Genomic DNA, 18,290 nt, shown 5'->3' with positions numbered 1-18,290 from the left:
ATACCTTTGCTTTGCTGTTTCTTCTAGCTGTCCATCAACTGCCCATGCAGTTATCATGACTGTCCACAGATCAGCAGCTGACTGGATCAAGTCATACAAGAAGTAGCAGGATCACAATCTGCTGCATAGAATTCCTCAGTTTGACAATGGTTTTGTCTTGCAGTTTCAGCCTGTTATGGTGCAGAAGCGGAAACATCTGTTCTCACCAGCATTCTCCCCAGGGATACCAGCACTAACACCATGAAAATGACTTACTGACAGTCATCCATACAAGACTAACATTCTAGAATTATATTATTTATTCCAGTTTATTAGACAATTTTTTTTAGGTTAACGTAAGTTAGACAGAAAGACCAGATAGATCACAGCAAACAAAAAGGCTCAGCAATACCACCCACAGACAGCATGAAGACCACAACTGCTAAATATTATACTAATTAAGCTAAATAAAAGACTGTGAAGCTAAATATCACAGAATAACAAACCAGAATTGATCCATCCAACATAGCAGACAGAGGATGTTGCAGATACAAAAATTTTTTAAGATCCTTAGCTTAACGTAATTTAAGATAGAGGCCAGAGTGGAGAGAAAGGAACAAATCTCTGTCACACTGGCATCAAGACAAACAACGCCAACAATAACCAAAGAAAGGTGCCCACTAGGACATGTGCACCCTTGTCTTCTTTAGCTCTGTGCCAGACATCACCAGGTGTTCCTCTGTCATCTGCATCTTCAAGTATTTTCTTCCCAGCCTCCACCCCTTTAGCCCTCTCTCTGTTTTGTCTACTTTCTGTTTCCACTGTCCTTTTTCAGTTTTTACTCCTCTGGATTTTGTTCACAAGGCAGAAGGAATAAACTATAACATCTCAAGACTGCCTCAACCACTCTTCTCTCCCCTCAGAGGTATGATTATTGTCTTCAACATTGACCTCCCGGCTGCTGAGGTTTTGGCTGTTCTGCAGACCTTTCCTTCCCTCACGCATATACACTGAGGACTCTTTGCTGAAATTCATATATTTCCTTGCTTATGCTTTAATGATTTGGATAACTTCTGATTAAAAAAAAAATGCTGTTCTTGGCAAAGTCCTGATGAGTTCTGCTCCAGGTAGTTTTAGAGGAAAATAGTTCATGAGGAAAACTTACTGGCATTACAAAGGACCCCATCTGGGAAAAAAATGTCAGGCAGACACCCATATGTCTCCTTGCCCTGGTCCATTCATTTCACTTGTACTCCTTACCCAGTGTTCTACTCCCTGAAAGAGCCACTCTTTTGATGTGATCTTTGATTGCTTTACTCCTGATCTCTGTCATTCCACCCCTCCTCTCTACCTGTTCCCTCACTCGCCATGTCCTTCCTCATGTCCTCTCATTTGCTCTTTCCATTATTTTTGTCTCACCAGACTGTTAAAATCTCATCTAATCTCAGCTTGCTTTCTCCTGCTCCACCTTTCTTCTCTAGCCCAGATTTGATTGTAGATTCTCTCTGTTTCTTACTCTTCAGTCCTATCTCATGAACTACAAAGTCTGGTTGCCAAACACATACCCTCAGTCTGCCTTCAGCTTCAATCTCCTAGTTGGCCTGTGATTAGGTTTACTTCATCCTCAACCATTTAATTGTCTCCCACTTGTGTCATCCTCCAAATTTTGCCTCATACTTCTCCAAGCTAACAGAAAACCTGGCTGCCTTTCACTACTATTAATGCACCTCTCAAATACTGTCTTCCTGAACATCTTCTGCACAAATCCTTGCCAAAGGAAATACTAATATGGTACTGCTCACTTCTTCCAAGTGTATTCCTTGCATTACATGTTGGATATTTTTTCTTTCCTACTTTTACAGCCCATGTTTGCCCTGCTACAATGTATCTTCTGAACTGTTTCATATCCATCTTCATCCACTTCCTCAGTTTTCCTCTGAAATTTTGACCCTCCTCCAACTCCTTGTCCTCACACTATAGACATGCTCTAATAAAAACATGCCCTATGTTGACTCCTCCTGCTATTTCCAGCACTAACACTTCCCTTCTCAATGTACTGCTTACATTTACTGTTCAGCTCTCCTCCTCTCCAGCCCAGTGCGAACTCCTAAGCCAGGTCACAGGTCACACACCCAGCTAAAACTACCCTCACTTACATCTTCTTGATATGCACTTCATTCTTCTCGATCATAAATCAAACATAAATCAACCTTACACAAGGAGAATTTACTACACCCCTACAAATCTTTCCTGAAAAAAACCCGAACTCCGCACGTCTTTATTAGCATCTTGCCCACACACTGTCTGCGCAAGGAGTCAGGATGGTCTGACCGCCTCCCTGTGCTCCCTCTTGTGTCTGCTGCAAGACTCAGGCTGCTGACTTTTGAGAAAAGGCTTTACTACTTTGTGGCTGGCCCAGCCTCAACACTAGGGTTCCCAGGGTCCTGGAAATGCAAATAAACAAGGGTGCACGCTACTTTGTAAAGGTTGATTTCCTGTAGTGTTTCAAGCTGGCTATTCACACATCGAAGCACACTGCAGTCAGTCACTACTCTCTCTTGAAAATGTAGATCTAGGTTATTATTTTTAGCTCAGAATTTTTAGGAATGAATTCCAGTGTCTTCATGCTATGTCAGCAGCACAGAGCACCCACAAACTCAGCCTTGAAAGCCAGCTATTCCTTCACATGCTGCAAAGATCTAAGGAAGATGAGGCTTAAAAGCTGGCTTTCAATATTACAGAAAGGAAAGCTTGCATTTTCAGAACCGTTTTAACCATTTCTCCGTGAAAGTATTAGTAACTATTCAGGATATAGACCACCAAAGACCAATGAACTGTATGAAAAGCCCAAATTCCTTTCACCCTTTTTAAAATGCCATTTCCAGCTAGTGGAAATACTTATCCTCAAGTCTGGCGGTACTGGTGGAGTTAGCAATAAGTTCCATACAGGATATATTTGAACGCCTACAGTAGTAGCATAAAAAGCCTCATTGTCATACTTAGGAAAGATCCAAAAGGGGCATTTGGAGCAAAAATCAAATAAATGAAGAATAACCCTCAGAGTAGCACACATATGTCCTGGTCCAGCCCTGCCTCTGTTAAAACTGGAAGCTGAGTATCTCCTGGAAACAGACATCTGGGCTCAGGAAGGGAGACACAGAAGCAGCAAAAGTGGTTGTTCACTTTCTATGCACTGCTTTCTTTATGCACTGGCAGTCATGGGTAAACAGCATTAGTGCTACAGAAACACATATTAAACCAAAGAGCCTCTGTGGAGAGGGATGATGATGTGCAAGAATAAGTAACAAAACATAACTGGAATTCTTATGATAAAGACTTCATTACAATGTCATTTAAAAAAGGCAATTTAAATGAGCTAAAACATATAATTAAAAAAAAAGGGCAATCTAAAAGACCTAAACCAAAGATGCTGGGGAGGGGCAGGCAAAAGACGCTTTCAGCCTAGACCCACCCCCGGTCTCACCCCAGGCCCCCCACTCCTCTCCCTCCCCAGTAGCATCCCACTGCTACTCTCCTACCTCCCACTCACCATACACCAGTCAGTGGGGCACTGGCTGACACCTGAGTGTACACAATCTTTTCAGTCTGGACAGGTTGGACAGCAACTGTGAGCACCACCATCTGACGGGTCCGTATGAAACCAGCAGCAGAAGCCCTGAGACACTGAAGAGATATTTACTTTCCTGTGAAAAGAGGAGACACCAGACCTGGTGAGTGAAATATTAGGAAAAAAAAGGAAAGATTGGAGTACCAGCTACATACTTTAATTAATACTCCCCTCAACTCACGGTCTAATTCTAGGGATCCCCTATGCTTCCTGCTTGCAGCTGCTTTTGGTCCTTGTTCAGGGGGGTTCTCTTCCCTTTCTTAGAAGCTGGGTATAGGCTCTATCTGCTCAGGATGGCCAGGGTGCGAAGGGTCCTCCTGGAAGTTACAGCTGTCATCCACTTCCCAGAGCTGAGGTTCATGAGAAAAGACCTCTACCTCAACGGACCTAAGAGCAGCAGAGGCCAAGAGAGACGGGATCAAATTTACACCCTCATTGACTTGTGCTAACAAACACGCCAGTGAGAAGAGATTTGCTGTCCTGATGAGAATTTCTCTTCATGGAATGGCCAATCTTTTAACACCTATCTCCATTATTGATACCATATTACCGAATCAAAGCAAACACCATTACCCTACATATTCCTCAGTATATCACTGTCCTAGAGGGACATCTTAATGCCTTTTTATGGCAAACTTCAATGCATCTACAACTTGCTGCACTGGCTTTCATGTAACTATTGACACAACAAAGTCACCCAACAGTGAATCCTAAGCTCTTGCCTTCCTATGGGGGTCAGCAAGCAAGAACAAATGAGAAACGGGGCAACTAGTGAGGGAGCCATGTAGTCTTCATTTGAGACTCGAATGTGTCCCTAAGACATTGAATGAAGGCAGGGTTTCACTACAGCCTTTACTCTTCTTTCACTTCTGGTGCACGTCAAGCAACCTAAGTATACTTGGGCACATGTGTTGAGTCCCTTCCCCTTCCTTCTTCCTGCAGAGGGGACTGGCTGGGACTCTTGTGAGGGTCTGGCCGCGCAGGGTTGAAATGAGGGTACAACACAGGAAGGCACACTGTCCCGGGGCACGTTTGGGTTACCAATGAACACAGCACCATCGCGCCACCTTCCAAGTTGACTGTGCAACCCCAGTGACCTTTGTTGTAGGACATACCGTTCCCACTGGGGTGCCTGCCAGCATCCATGTCCCCTCACCCTTGCTGGTGTGAATCCATGCACACGAAGCCAAGGCTCAAAGCACTCTGTCTCCAACAAGGTGACTGGCTGCTGCACCCGGCCCTCTCCGGAGAAGCTTTCAGGTGCCACCACCAGCCTCCGGCCTGCTCGAAACAGTTAACGTTGCCTGAGGTACTCCTGCCAGCTTCCTTCGTCCCCTCCTGAGCCTCCCGGGAGCTATTAATACGGCAGGCACATGTTCTGACATAGCGTTCCCCGGCACACACCAGATAACTTTAATTTGCCCTTTAAACGTCCCGAGCCCGGCAGCCCTCGCGCTCCCTCCACAGGGCAGCATGGCGCCGCTGTCCCGCGGCCCCCAATGGGGGCGGGCCCGGCGGGGGCCCAGCCAATGCCCGCGCCCCGGGGGTCGCCTCGTCCTATCGCGAGAGGCCGCGGGGTATAAGATGGGCAGCGCGGGGCGGGGGGCCATTTGGCGGGCCGTGCGCGGGGGCGGCCGGGCGGGGAGCTGCGCGGCTGGTTGGGTGTCTGCGGGCAGGGGGGGGCCGGACCGGCTGCCAGCATGGGTGACCAAGCGCTCAGCTTCCTCAAGGACTTTTTGGCCGGTGGGATCGCTGCCGCCATCTCCAAGACGGCTGTCGCCCCCATCGAGAGAGTGAAGCTGCTGCTGCAGGTGAGGGGGCGCGGGGGTCGGCGGCGCTGCGCCGCAGGTGGGTGCCGGGGCGGCGGGCGCCGGCCGGCGTGACTAAATATGGGCAGGAGCTCGGCCGGCTCCGGTTACGCGGGAGCTGCCCTTCAGCACCGCGCCGGGCGCTGGGAGCCGGGCCAGCCGTGGGGCAGGCCCGGGCGCTGCCCTTCACGGGGTCGCCGTGCGGGGTCACCCCTGCAGTGTCCCTTTCTCTACCCTCCCCTGCCTCCGTACAGGTCCAGCATGCCAGCAAGCAGATCACGGCGGAGAAGCAGTACAAGGGCATCATCGACTGCATAGTCCGCATCCCCAAGGAGCAAGGCATCCTCTCCTTCTGGAGAGGCAACCTAGCCAACGTGATCCGGTACTTCCCCACCCAGGCCCTCAACTTTGCCTTCAAGGACAAGTACAAGCAGATCTTCCTGGGGGGAGTGGACAGGCACAAGCAGTTCTGGCGCTACTTCGCGGGGAACCTGGCGTCTGGGGGTGCTGCTGGAGCCACTTCCCTCTGCTTCGTCTACCCGCTGGATTTTGCCAGGACCCGGCTGGCAGCTGATGTCGGCAAAGGAGCCAGCGAGAGGGAGTTCACTGGGCTGGGCGACTGCCTTGTCAAGATCTTCAGGTCTGATGGCTTGAGGGGCCTGTACCAAGGATTCAGTGTGTCTGTCCAGGGCATCATCATCTACAGAGCAGCCTATTTTGGGGTTTACGACACGGCCAAGGGTAAGAAGTGCATGGAGAAGTGACTGCAAGGGAAGATCCATCCGGTAAAGGCACTCTGGGGCACTTGGCAGTATAGGGACAAGCCAGGCTTGGCTCAGCACCATTTCAGGGTGCTAGTGCTAGACTATGCACAGGTGTTCCTGAAATGCATTTCTGCCTCCTTTAACTTGCTGCTCTGAGCAGAAACCTTGGGTTGGCAGTCTCTTGTCAGGCACTTTCCAGTTTTTCTCTGTTTTAAGGCTTGTACAGATGGACGTGTATGATAGCTTGTTACTCATGACACAAGCCTGGGAGGGTTCTGCAGGAGAGACCTTTTGGTCAGGGAGCATGAAGGCGGCTTAGATCCCAACATCCAACAGTCCTATAAACTTGCAGTAGCTGTTAATAGTCAAATATGGATGAAGGGAGAAGTTGCAGGCTTGATTGGGTTGACTTGATTGAGTGGCTGCTGGTGTTGGTGGGTGGTTGTTTCTTTCGCAGTCATCTTCCCCACAACCCTTCCCTGTGTACTGACTCTGCTCATTTGTTCTTGATGACAGGTATGTTGCCTGATCCAAAGAATGTGCATATCATAGTGAGCTGGATGATTGCCCAGAGTGTCACTGCAGTAGCAGGGCTGGTTTCTTATCCTTTTGATACTGTGCGACGTAGGATGATGATGCAGTCTGGCCGAAAGGGAGGTAAGAACAAGTGTTCCTATGGTGATCTGGCAGCAGAAAGCACATCTTCATCAAGATGTGGTAGGAGATGCTGGGTATTTCCTGCGTTAAGGAAAACTAATGACTTCTTCCTAGAATCCTTAAAAACCAAAAAACTATGGGAAATACATTGGTAGTATTTCTGCCGTTTTCACTTTAAAGGCTGCAAACTGATTTGATTTCCACATGCAGAATTACTTTCATAAATTGATTAGTTAACTTTTACATTTTTGGCTTGTTCCTTGTTTTAAATATATGAAAGTTGAAACAGAATTGCTGTATAACTTCAAGCCTTCTGACCTTTATGTCTGTTTCCACAGCTGATATTATGTACAAGGGCACAATTGATTGCTGGAAGAAGATAGCTAAAGATGAAGGAGGCAAAGCGTTCTTCAAAGGTGCCTGGTCGAATGTGTTGAGAGGCATGGGCGGAGCTTTTGTATTAGTACTTTATGATGAAATCAAGAAATATGTCTAAAACTCATCATAAGACAGTTCAATTGTTCTCATTCAACTTTTTTTAAAAACATATGCTATTGTGATGTAATGGACAACAAAATATTTCCTAGGGAAACAAAGTTTGAGTAACATCTGATTGAGATCAGGATGCATCAATTTAAAAATTGTCCACTACATCACAGTTTCATTTTGTATGAAAATTCCTCCAACATTTGTATTGGAACCTGTGTATATATTATACTTCAAATTTGAGGTAATATATTTTGTCTAGAGACAAGACTTGGGTGCTCTCTACCTAGTTTAAAATGTAATATTGTGGAGACTTGATAGAATAACATCTTTGGAAATACCTATTGTACTAAGTGATGTCTCTAGCTACCCAACAGCGTGATGACATAACATGAATTAAAATCATGTTTTCTTAAGCTGTATTTTTTTAAAATGATACTAACTGAAAATCATGTCTAAAAATAAAAACTATATTCAAGCACCAGCCTGAGTTCCTAACTGCAGCCTCCTCACTGGCAAATTATGCAGTCATATGGTTGAAACCATAACCTGATTTTACAAACATACTTTGTGGAAATAATGTTTAAAGAATTCCCTGGATTGTCACTAAGCAAAAAGTTGTCTGCTGATGTTCAATTGAACTAAACCTGAAGTAATGAAATAAATTAATATATAAATGAACTTTTTGCTGTTGTTTTCAGTACACTGAACATATCACAGGTATGTGTCCTTTAAGGTGATGTGCTAATTGGCACACTTAGTGATTATTTGGCACTGCCTAAGCCTCTTCAGTTTTTCAACAGAACTTTAGTTTTGCTACTGTAGAAATAGCAATAATCATCTCACCTACCTAAGTGCATTGGCAGGGATGATAGTTACTGGACAATCTCAGCTGGAGATGAAGAATATCATTAGCCAATAGAGCATGTCAGGGAAAAAAGAATCATGCCCCAGGCAGTGAATCTTAGCCACCTGTGTTCCTATTGCGAAGACCCTCTTGTTTTAACCAGTTAAATGTCTCAACAGCATATTCTAGTCCTAAGACCCACTCTCTGGGGAGAACTGAGACTTGTCACTTTAGTTCCAAGCTCTGACCACATATAATGCAGTGGAGGGAGCTAGTATTCTTGTACGCAGAGGCCAGAGCAAAAATCATGGCATTTAAGGACTCTGTAGTGAATAACACAGGTAGTTCTGAAAGCAGAAGTGACAGCTACAACAAAGTTGCCACATTTTCTCTCATCTTGGGCAGGAGGAGGTGCCAGGAGACATACAGCAGCTTTCTTGACCAAGGTATCAGTACCGTGCATCCTGAAGCCAAACCAGATCTGTATCACAAGCCTTAGCAATCCCTGCTGATACCTGAAACAGTATGATCTCAACATAATTGCAGTCCTGGAAGCTTTCAGCAAGTAAACACCATGAAGATTGCACCTGATGCTTGGTGTACCCGGCTTGTGAGATACACCACTTTGATGCAGAAGGAGCCTCTCCTCCCCCTCCCCCTATTTCCTTGTTGATACAGTGGGAAGACTCACCATAGCATGCATACAGTGGTCATGACTGCATGGCTTGAAGACTTAGTGACAATGAGGAAAATATATTCCAATGTAAAGTCTACATACATCACAGAAGACACATAAATCCAGCCAGCCATTTGATTCAGGACAATCAGACACTCATCTGAGTGTCAGGATGCCAGCATAGATGCCTCAGGATCTTTAGTAAAAGACTGCAAGAAATCTGACTGAAGACAGGCTCTGGCACAGGGGAAACCCAGAAGGGAAAGCCTGTATGTTCCGTATGAGCAGACAGGGAAACATCATCATTTTGTCTTCCTCTCATATAGTTATTGATCTGAGGCAGGGCCTTCTTTAAGGCCTTCAGTATGATAGACAGACTACCTAGCAGAACCCTGTCCTGGGAGAAATGGAGCCCATGACAAAGCAGAAACACTTTTAGAGCAAAGGCATGACAGAGGCATCACGCTCCATTTCCTATAGTAGTCAGCTAAATACACCAGTGCTATCACGCAAACTAGTAACCCTGTCACTTCAGCAGGGAGATTGGCTCCTACCTGAAACCATGTGCCAAGCCTGTGGGGCAGTTCACTTTCAGGAGGAGCAAAGCAGCTTGCACTTTTCTTTCAAAGAGATCTTTGGGGGGAGGAAGAAAAGAAAGAACAGAAAATCAAGTGGCAGCTTACAAAAAAGGCAGAAAAGTCTGTTAGAAACAGGACTTTCTGCTATAAAAATCTCTATGAGATTATCTAACTTAATGAAGACCTGCCAATATGGCTCATCTTCAAAAACCCACACCTAAGTCACTAACTGATAGTGTATCAATGAATAAACAGATTCTTTGCGTTTTCTTCCATTAGGTGTAGTACAAAACACTTGTGACCTCCTTCACGCTTCAGTACTAATTATAAAATTCTGAAAGAAGCCAATGCAATGACAAACAATTCATGTTAAATATTTTATTTCTTATGATTTACAAAAATTACATACAAAATTGACAGTCTTTCATACCAAAGTTAAATAAGATGAAGCAATTAAAAGTAATCCATTTTGTTAATTCCTTCACAGAAAAACATTACCATATGAACATTCAAAAGTATTAAACTGTGACCCTAATATTCACATTCAAGGACAAAAATATTTAAACAGTGAATAATTTTAATGAGCACAATAGTACAAATAAATACAGCAGCACTATGCAAAAAATCCATTACAGTCCCTATCAATGAATAATAATGGCAATAAAAACCTGTCTGCCATAATGGTGCTTAAAGTTCAAATATTGTCAAACAGCTGAATTTGATCTGCAGGTCACCAAGTGCGGAAGCTCTGCCGAACCATCACACAAGACCAAGGAAAAAGTTTGTTACAAGGCAGAATACCTGAAAGCCTAAGCCCTCATGCAAGCACAAGCAAAGAATAATAAACTTTCCTTTTCACAGGGCTAAGACCCAGCATTACTAAATACAGTTGGGTTTGGTTTTTTCCTTTATGTACAATACAGAGAGATTTCCTGTATCTCTCCTGGGAAGAGGCTTGGGGAAACAAGCAAGGTTCCAGCAACATCCATTGATAGTGGCATCACAATTTACGCTCTTTGTAAAACTACAGTCCTACAAAATAAGCTAACTGAAAGTTTGCCTTTATACACAGAAATAAAGCATACCATCTACTATTTGCAATTACCGATTTCATTAGACTTTGCTCCCCTTGTAACCAGATGTTGCAACCGAAGCTTATCTGACACTACTACAAGTATTTGGTATGAACATGACATTAAAAACCAGTTTAAGAGCATAACAGGATTTTCTGATTTCTGCTTTTATTTTTTTTTTTTAAATCCTGGTTAGTATTTCCTCTCAAAAATCTGATGTCCATGTTTCCTGCAGCTCTAGTTTACATTTCCCCACCAAGAATGGCAAGGATCCGCAAAAGTACAGCCATGAAATATTTTCCTTGCTTAGTATTTTCTAGCTTGAAAAGTAACTATAACTTTCTCTTGTTTAGAATGAATTTGAAACTATTGTTCACTTCAGTCTTTACTCTTGTTCAAATAGCATTAGATGCTTCTTTCCTACATGAAGGTTCCAAAATTCTTTTAAATCTGGAAGAGACACAGCCTTGAATATAAAACAAACATTCAACACCTGGAGTGCAAGAGTGGCAGAACATTTGCAGTCTTAATATTCTAGCTAACCATGCAGGAATACACAATCTGCTTTTCATCCCTTCATGCTGCTGTAAGGAGAAGATTCTTTCAGTCATAAGAACATGACCACAAAGTTCAGAAGGCTTACCTAAAGCCAGGATGAAAAGCAAGGAATTAAGGACAATCCAGGAATTAAGCATGTGAGTTTAATGCAATATTTTAAAATATTATTAAAGGTTTTCTTTACATCTTGTGCCTGTAGCGCAGCAATGCTGTCCTTCCCTGTTATGGATACAAATGCCACTGATGATCTGAGAGTAACATAGTAATTAGCATTTTCTATTTAACTTGACCATTTAAATACCCCTTTCTTAAGTTCTTCCTGTCACGGAAAACACCGACTGAAGTGAAAGTGTTCACTTAAAACCATTTTATAAGCAATTATTTCATACGCAATGCATTTTAATCACTCAACAATGCAGGAAATATTTTTGCCCATAGAATTTACAAAAGCACTAAAAAGTAAAAGGCTGAGGATCATCTCAGAATGTGAGGCAAAGAATGCATTTATAACCAAGCAGCACGAACAGTAGTGGGTTTAGGTCTCTGTAATGCCCCGCTGGCTGAATCAGGTGTGGGTTTTTCATTCCTCTGGCTCATTGTACTTGGTACAGCGGATGCTCTTGAATAGGATGCTCCTGTTAACACACACAAAAAGAGAGAGTGAGAATGCTTATGCTTAGTACAACAGAAAATTTCAAGCTATATTAGTACAGCAACACTCATTACCATAGTTTCCAGAAAAAAATCCATCAATGAATCCCAGTAAGTTGAATACAAACCCAAAATATTATGAGCTGTTCATAAATGCTCAGGACAAAGAATTCAAACCCATGCGACACTGCGGTGGTGCCCAACACGTGTATGGCTCTATGGGGACACATGATCTACTTTCAATTGTTACACACACAATTTCTGAGAAAAACAAGGCTACTGTCAGTAGATTCACTGAATGAGAATTTGATTCTTCTCTGGGGTTTTTGTGTTCGGTTTTCCCCCCGGCTCCTTCTGTTCTCCTCTCAATAAAGGCTATTGGCAAAATGAGACCTTCTTGGAAAAGATGACTAACAAGATAACTTCTTGGAAATTTAGCATGGTAAGTAACAATGCATATGGTCATCTGCTTTTGGTATGACTAAAAAAATTCATCCTAAACATTTCTGTGGGATAAATGATCAGTCTAAGGAAGAGAAAGGAACTTATCTGCTATTCCTAGCAATTCTGATTTATAAAAAGATAAACACATGCAAAGAAATGCAAGAATCTGCAACTTCCAAGTACTTACTTAAAGGACTAAGATGGCTGAAAGCAGATTTTCCTCTTCTTATAGAAGGTGAAGAACCTATGTAACTCATCTGGCGCTGATAGTCCAGCAGTTGTTCATTACGCCTCATACCAGGTGTTGGTTTCACCGCTTCCAGTCTTTTCAGGAGTGCCTTAGTATCAAAGATCAATATCATCAAGAAAGAGAAAGAATGAACAAGAAGCTACAAAAACATTCACAAATAGATTTTTACGTGAACTGCAAAACACCCCCCAATTTTTACAACTGCACAACATGAACTCCCCCACTGTGATTAGCATGGGCTATTCTGCTTGCATTCAATTATTTTCTCAGTATTATGACACAAACAGTGGTGTCCCTCAGGGATCGGTGTTGGGGCCAGTCCTGTTCAACATCTTTGTCAGCGACATGGACAGTGGGATTGAGTGCGCCCTCAGCAAGTTTGCCGACGACACCAAGCTGTGTGGTTCGGTTGATACGCTGGAGGGAAGGGATGCCATCCAGAGGGACCTTGACACGCTTGTGAGGTGGGCCGATGCCAACCTTATGAAGTTTAACCAAGCCAAGTGTAAGGTCCTACACCTGGGTCGGGGTAATCTCAGGCACAGCTACAGGCTGGGCAGAGAAGAGGTTCAGAGCAGCCCTGCAGAGAAGGACTTGGGGGTGTTGGTTGATGAGAAGCTTAACATGAGCCAACTTCGGTGTGTGCTTGCAGCCCAGAAAGCCAACCGTATCCTGGGCTGCATCAAAAGAAGCATGACCAGCAGGTCAAAGGAGGTGATCCTGCCCCTCTACTCTGCTCTCGTGAGACCTCACTTGGAGTATTGTGTATGGTTCTGGTGTCCTCAACATAAAAAGGACATGGAGCTGTTGGAGCGAGTCCAGAGGAGGGCCACGAGGATGATAAGGGGGCTGGAGCACCTCCCGTATGAAGACAGGCTGAGAGAGTTGGGGCTGTTCAGCCTGGAGAAGAGAAGGCTGCGTGGAGACCTCATAGCAGCCTTCCAGTATCTGAAGGGGGCCTATAAGGATGCTGGGGAGGGACTCTTCCTTAGGGACTGTAGTGGTAGGACAAGGGGTAATGGGTTCAAACTTAAACAAGGGAAGTTTAGATTAGATACAAGGATGAAGTTCTTTACAGTGAGGGTGGTGAAGCACTGGAATGGGTTGCTCAGGGAGGTTGTGGATGCTCCACCCCCGGCAGTGTTCAAGGCCAGGTTGGACAGAGCCTTGGGCCACATGGTTTAGTGCAAGGTGTCCCTGCCCATGCCCATGGCAGGGGGTTGGAACTAGATGATCTTAAGGTCCTTTCCAACCCGAACCATTCTATGATTCTATATCAATTCTATGTCTTTAGTACCCTGGAGTTCTTTCTACTTTACTGTACCTTGAAACACATCTGTTTGGCAGTAGTCAAGCTGGGGAGAAAATGGGGTGCACTCTTCTAATCCCACCTTTGGCTACTCCTCTTTTCTAAACTTTCAGAAGGACAAGAGGTTGTTGGGGTTTTTTTGTTTTTTGTTTAACAAATCTTTGCTTTGCAAACTAGTTAGACCGTTTTATATTGCCCTAGGTCCCCAGAGAGAATTACTGACTCAATTCTGTGAAAGTAATGTCAAAAGGAAAGCACAAACATCCATAGGACACTCTTTATTTTATCCATCATGTAATTCCAAGGGTTGAAAGTTAGTTAAAATCATTGTTATAGATATCATTTCTTCTTGTTGAAATTAACCCTGGCGATCATGCGGCAGCATTAAATTAGAACTGTTATTACACAATGTTTGTAAAATACATTCTGCATAACTACATCTACTTGAAACAGGATTTATTGGTTTTAGGAATTCCATAACCTAAAGAAAAAAAAACCCAAACCACAACACAAACCCCACCCCTAAACTGATGGCAGGACAAATTTGGAAGTACCCAGCTACATATAACTTCACACACATTTTGCCTCCAGTAATTGCCTCACATAAACCTATAAATCAATTTATTTGATGGCCTTCAAACATTTGGCAATGACACAACCATTCCTGATCAAGGTTATGACATGCATCCTACCAAAGGCAGACAATGCAAACTGTGATTATGTAAGTCTCCAAAGTACTAAAAATAACTCTGTTAGTGAGGATGTATGGTCTAGATGCATACTTATATGGTAGAAGTCAAGAATCTGTCTGTATAGCCATAAACCTGCACTTTATATGATCATTCTTCCCCACTCCCAATCAGGACTGATTTTTTTTTTGTTAGAAGAATTAAAAAAAAACCTGACAGCAAGTGACTTAGCATATAGCACAGTTTTCACAGGATGTCATTGTCCAGATGTAATAGGAATCTACAAACTCTTGGTAGTTTATGCATGGGCATTGAGAAAGGACAAGTGATTTTGGCTCAGACATAATATGTCACAAGTGCTTGTACCAAGTGCCAGTCAGTTCATCATCAAGTGGAAATACCTAAGTAAGCAAAAGTCAAAGGAAGGACTTCAGCTAGAAATAGCTCTTCACTAAAGCCAGCTGCAGAACATGAAATGGTAGACTTGGCTCTAAATGTTACATCAAACATTTTACTCAACTGCAGCCGCATTTCATAACACAACTACATACATATAGACTTGCAGAGATCACTTATTTTCCTTCAATATTAAAAACGGAAGCTCTCTATATGGTCAGTTCAAACACAAATGGATTGGGTAAACTATAGAAGTGACATCCCTATAAGAATTGAGCATGTTTCAACTCTGCATAGAATTTACACACCTTAACACTGCAGTAATTTCAAGCTTGATTCTCAACATACTATATAGATATGCCTACTTTATTCTAGTTTAAATACAATTCTCTGCTTTTAGTTTTATGCCTGTATTTTTACAGGTACCAACCCATTACCAAAGCAAAAAGAGAGACCTCTTAGCACTACAATATTACTTTCTGAACAGGTTAACACTGCACTTGATAAAGCCCTGAGCTATGGAAAGAGCAGATACAGATTCTGTGGTGCAGAAGTGTTCTAAGAAAAGCTCTTCTAGAGAATGAGAGAACAGCTCCTGCAGTTCCCTTGCCTGCTGCTGTGAATTGTACCAAGGGCATGGTAACTTACACGCTATTTGCAGTTGTGAATTTTGCAGTTTGGAGAATAGCCTGCTGTATACAGAAATGAACTCATCAACACATTAAAATGGCAGTCCTGACCTACTCTATCTATAACCCAGAACTAATTTGATTGTTATGTGTTTATTTCCAACCCTACAGTCTTGTGGTCCTTAACAGAGCAACTATCTTGTACAATGGTACAAGTACCTTGAACAGATGTCCTTTTTCAATTATTCATATAAATCTACTAATTCTTTCATTATGTTCTACTTTTGAGAAATGGACTGAAGAACACTGCCAGTCTCCGTGTTCTTTGGAAGCACTAAATCTCTGGAGCCCTAATCCTGCATCACAAAAGTAAATAGAAATTTCATCATTGATCTTAATGACTAAAGAATCAGATCACATAACATTATCCAGGTGTTTAGAACCAAATATATATTCCCAATCAGATTTAAGGAATAAGAAAAAAAAAAAAAAAAAAGAAAAAAGAAGAGTAACAGACACTAGTGGACTAATGGCAGGAATGTCATTAGTGGCTCTAACCTGCATTGTAGCTCCTCAGAGCTCTTGATTCAAGTCAATACATACATAATATCCTACCACTGATCACCACCCAGCTTGACAAAAGCCTCCTAGGCTTCTATTTCCCCTACCTTCTTTTACTTTATTATAATACTTTACATTAAATCTAGAAAAATATAAACAAAGGGCAGGGCGGGGAGAGGAGAATCACAGGCGTTCCTGCATTACTACCTTCTAGGAATGGGATAACCCTCTATAAATCTAGGCATCTGGACACAGATTAGTATCTAGAAAGACACTAAAATACATACTGTCAGTGACAGATGAAACATCAGATTGCCAACAACTGGAGAACAAAGAAACCTGGCACTGTAGCAAAAGATTGCTGCTATACAGTAGGCCACAATAAATGCTACTAATTCAATTTTGGGCATATCAGGAGAGTACTACTGCTAATTTTAATGCTCTCAGTCAGAGAAGGGAGGGGGGGTAATCAGCACACAGTTTGCTGCAGCTACATTGAAAAAGGAAGAAAAAAACCCCACTGAAAATACAGCACTCCTAAATTGAGTTTGGAGAGAAGGTAAAACAACATTACTTTTTCTTGGTTACCTTCACTTTTTAAATGCATGAAGGCTCCAGTTTCACCTCCTTTGAATCCTAACCAGCTGACCAGTGTGCCTTGACAGCTGTTCAAATTTATTTATATTATGCCTCCTCTAATGTCACTGATGTTAGTGACCACACTGTCCCTTTGCGGCGTGCAGGTGGGGCAGGGGGAAGGAGATAGTGCGTTCAAGAACAGCTTTCTGTTCTTACCAATACAAGTATTGGTCATTTCCTTCAACTGCCAGTTGCATTCATTAGCTCTAACCTGACAAACACAAATTGACAAAAAACTCCTGAAGTTCTTGAATCTACAGGAAAGTCTTTTTAACTGAACAGCTATCAGGTTTTCCTGTGGCTGGCATCACCACAGGGGAAGCAGCCTAAGAGTACAGTGTGCAAAGTAATAAAAATTTTCCTTGAACTGCCAATCAATCTCTATTACAATTAACCCACAGCAGTGTTCAAGAGTCTCCAGTGGGGCAGGAATCAGCAGACCACAAAAAAACCTGGTCACAAAGAGCCTATAACCTAAATACTCTGATCACAGAACTGCACTATATTTACACCTTACTGCAGTATATGTTAGGCAAGCACATCTGCGTGCCAATCCCACCTCCTGAAAACCTCCCCTGAGGAGGGGGCATGGAAACCTTTTTCTTTTTTTTTTTGCATTGCACTTTGTAATGTCAGGAACCACCAATGTTTTGTCTTTAGTCTTGGCATACAATGGCTTTGAACCCAGTAAGTGGAAAAAACCCTGTGTGCTTGAGTTCCTCACAAAACTTTGTGTGCTTGAGTTTCTAAGGAGCCACCAACCCAACATGAGTATTTCTGAGCTCCTAGGAAGACCAAGAAGACTACATTCTCTTTCACAACTGCATTCCCAATAGCTTTGTCCTCCAGACTGCAACCAGTAAGGTGGAACAACCTTGGTACGCTTTCTACAGCCAGCTAAACATGCAGCATCTGAGGCCTGAGCATCTGAGGGGGCTGGTCCCTGGGGACAGGACAAAGAGAAGGCAGAGAAAAAGCAGTGTGGAGTGCACTGAGGGAAGAAAGTACAAGGGGCCCAGGCACAACTCTGATGGACCAGTGCCTTCTCCCTCTTGCTTCTTGTCACACCTAGAAATTACTCCCTGGTGGCAGCAGGACACATATGGCAGGGCAGGCACAGCACAGGATCGAAGGCTGTGACTCAAGATAAGGTATATTCTTTGTTTATGGTGGCAGTTAGGGGGATGGCCAGAGGCACTATTTCTCCCTTGCCCTTTTCTCCCAACCCAATTACCACAGCCCACCAACACCTTTAAATCAAGTGGAGGCAAATTAAGGCACATTCATTTATAGCAGCACAGGGCGTGCATTTGTAAAGGAGGTTCAGGTTTTCCAGCAAGACAAAAGGCAGACTGCAAGAGACGAAACACAGTTTTGCTGAAGGATTTTTGTGCTGGTAAAGGCCACAACAAATAGAGCAAGTGGTGGAGAGAAGCACTGATGACATCTGCAGCACAGATGGCTTCAGGAACCAACTTGGTGAAAAGAGAAAGACAGCCCTGGCAGAGAAAGACAGTAAGTGGTTACTTTCATTTGTGAGGGAAGGTGACTATATTGGAACTGGGATCAGAGTTGGATCTGTGGGGCTTAGGGTACATTTTAGGGGAGTATGCCATGGGGGAATGAACAACATGGAGTGTTATGTACAGTGAGTCATACAGGGTAGGA

General features: G+C 43.3%; 2 protein-coding genes across 5 annotated transcripts in view; one reads left to right on the top strand and one right to left on the bottom strand.

Annotated features, from left to right (window-relative positions):
• The first annotated feature begins 5,192 nt into the window (after positions 1-5,192).
• On the top strand, positions 5,193-8,003 carry SLC25A4 (solute carrier family 25 member 4). Its single transcript, XM_030493056.1, has 4 exons — positions 5,193-5,418; positions 5,670-6,156; positions 6,696-6,836; positions 7,175-8,003. Exons 1-4 carry the CDS (start codon positions 5,308-5,310, stop codon positions 7,330-7,332), a joined length of 897 nt encoding a protein of 298 aa, XP_030348916.1. The 5' UTR covers positions 5,193-5,307; the 3' UTR covers positions 7,333-8,003.
• Positions 8,004-11,183: 3,180 nt separating this feature from the next.
• Positions 11,184-18,290, bottom strand: part of CFAP97 (cilia and flagella associated protein 97) — a 34,565-nt gene continuing 27,458 nt past the window's right edge. For 2 of the 4 annotated variants that reach the window (XM_030493054.1, XM_030493055.1), the window contains exons 5-6: positions 12,337-12,487; positions 11,184-11,689 (exon numbers count right to left, since the gene is read on the bottom strand). In XM_030493054.1, the coding sequence (XP_030348914.1) occupies positions 11,559-11,689; positions 12,337-12,487 (282 nt within the window). In that variant the 3' untranslated portion in view covers positions 11,184-11,558. Of the gene's footprint in view, positions 11,690-12,336; positions 12,503-18,290 lie in introns of all 4 variants that reach the window. The other 2 variants (XM_030493052.1, XM_030493053.1) reach the window with 1 other exon arrangement.

Source organism: Strigops habroptila, chromosome 7 (genome assembly GCF_004027225.2).
Source record: "Strigops habroptila isolate Jane chromosome 7, bStrHab1.2.pri, whole genome shotgun sequence".
Lineage (NCBI taxonomy): Eukaryota > Metazoa > Chordata > Aves > Psittaciformes > Psittacidae > Strigops > Strigops habroptila.
Note: the sequence above shows the minus strand (reverse complement) of the source record. Positions and strands in the feature narration are given on the sequence as shown.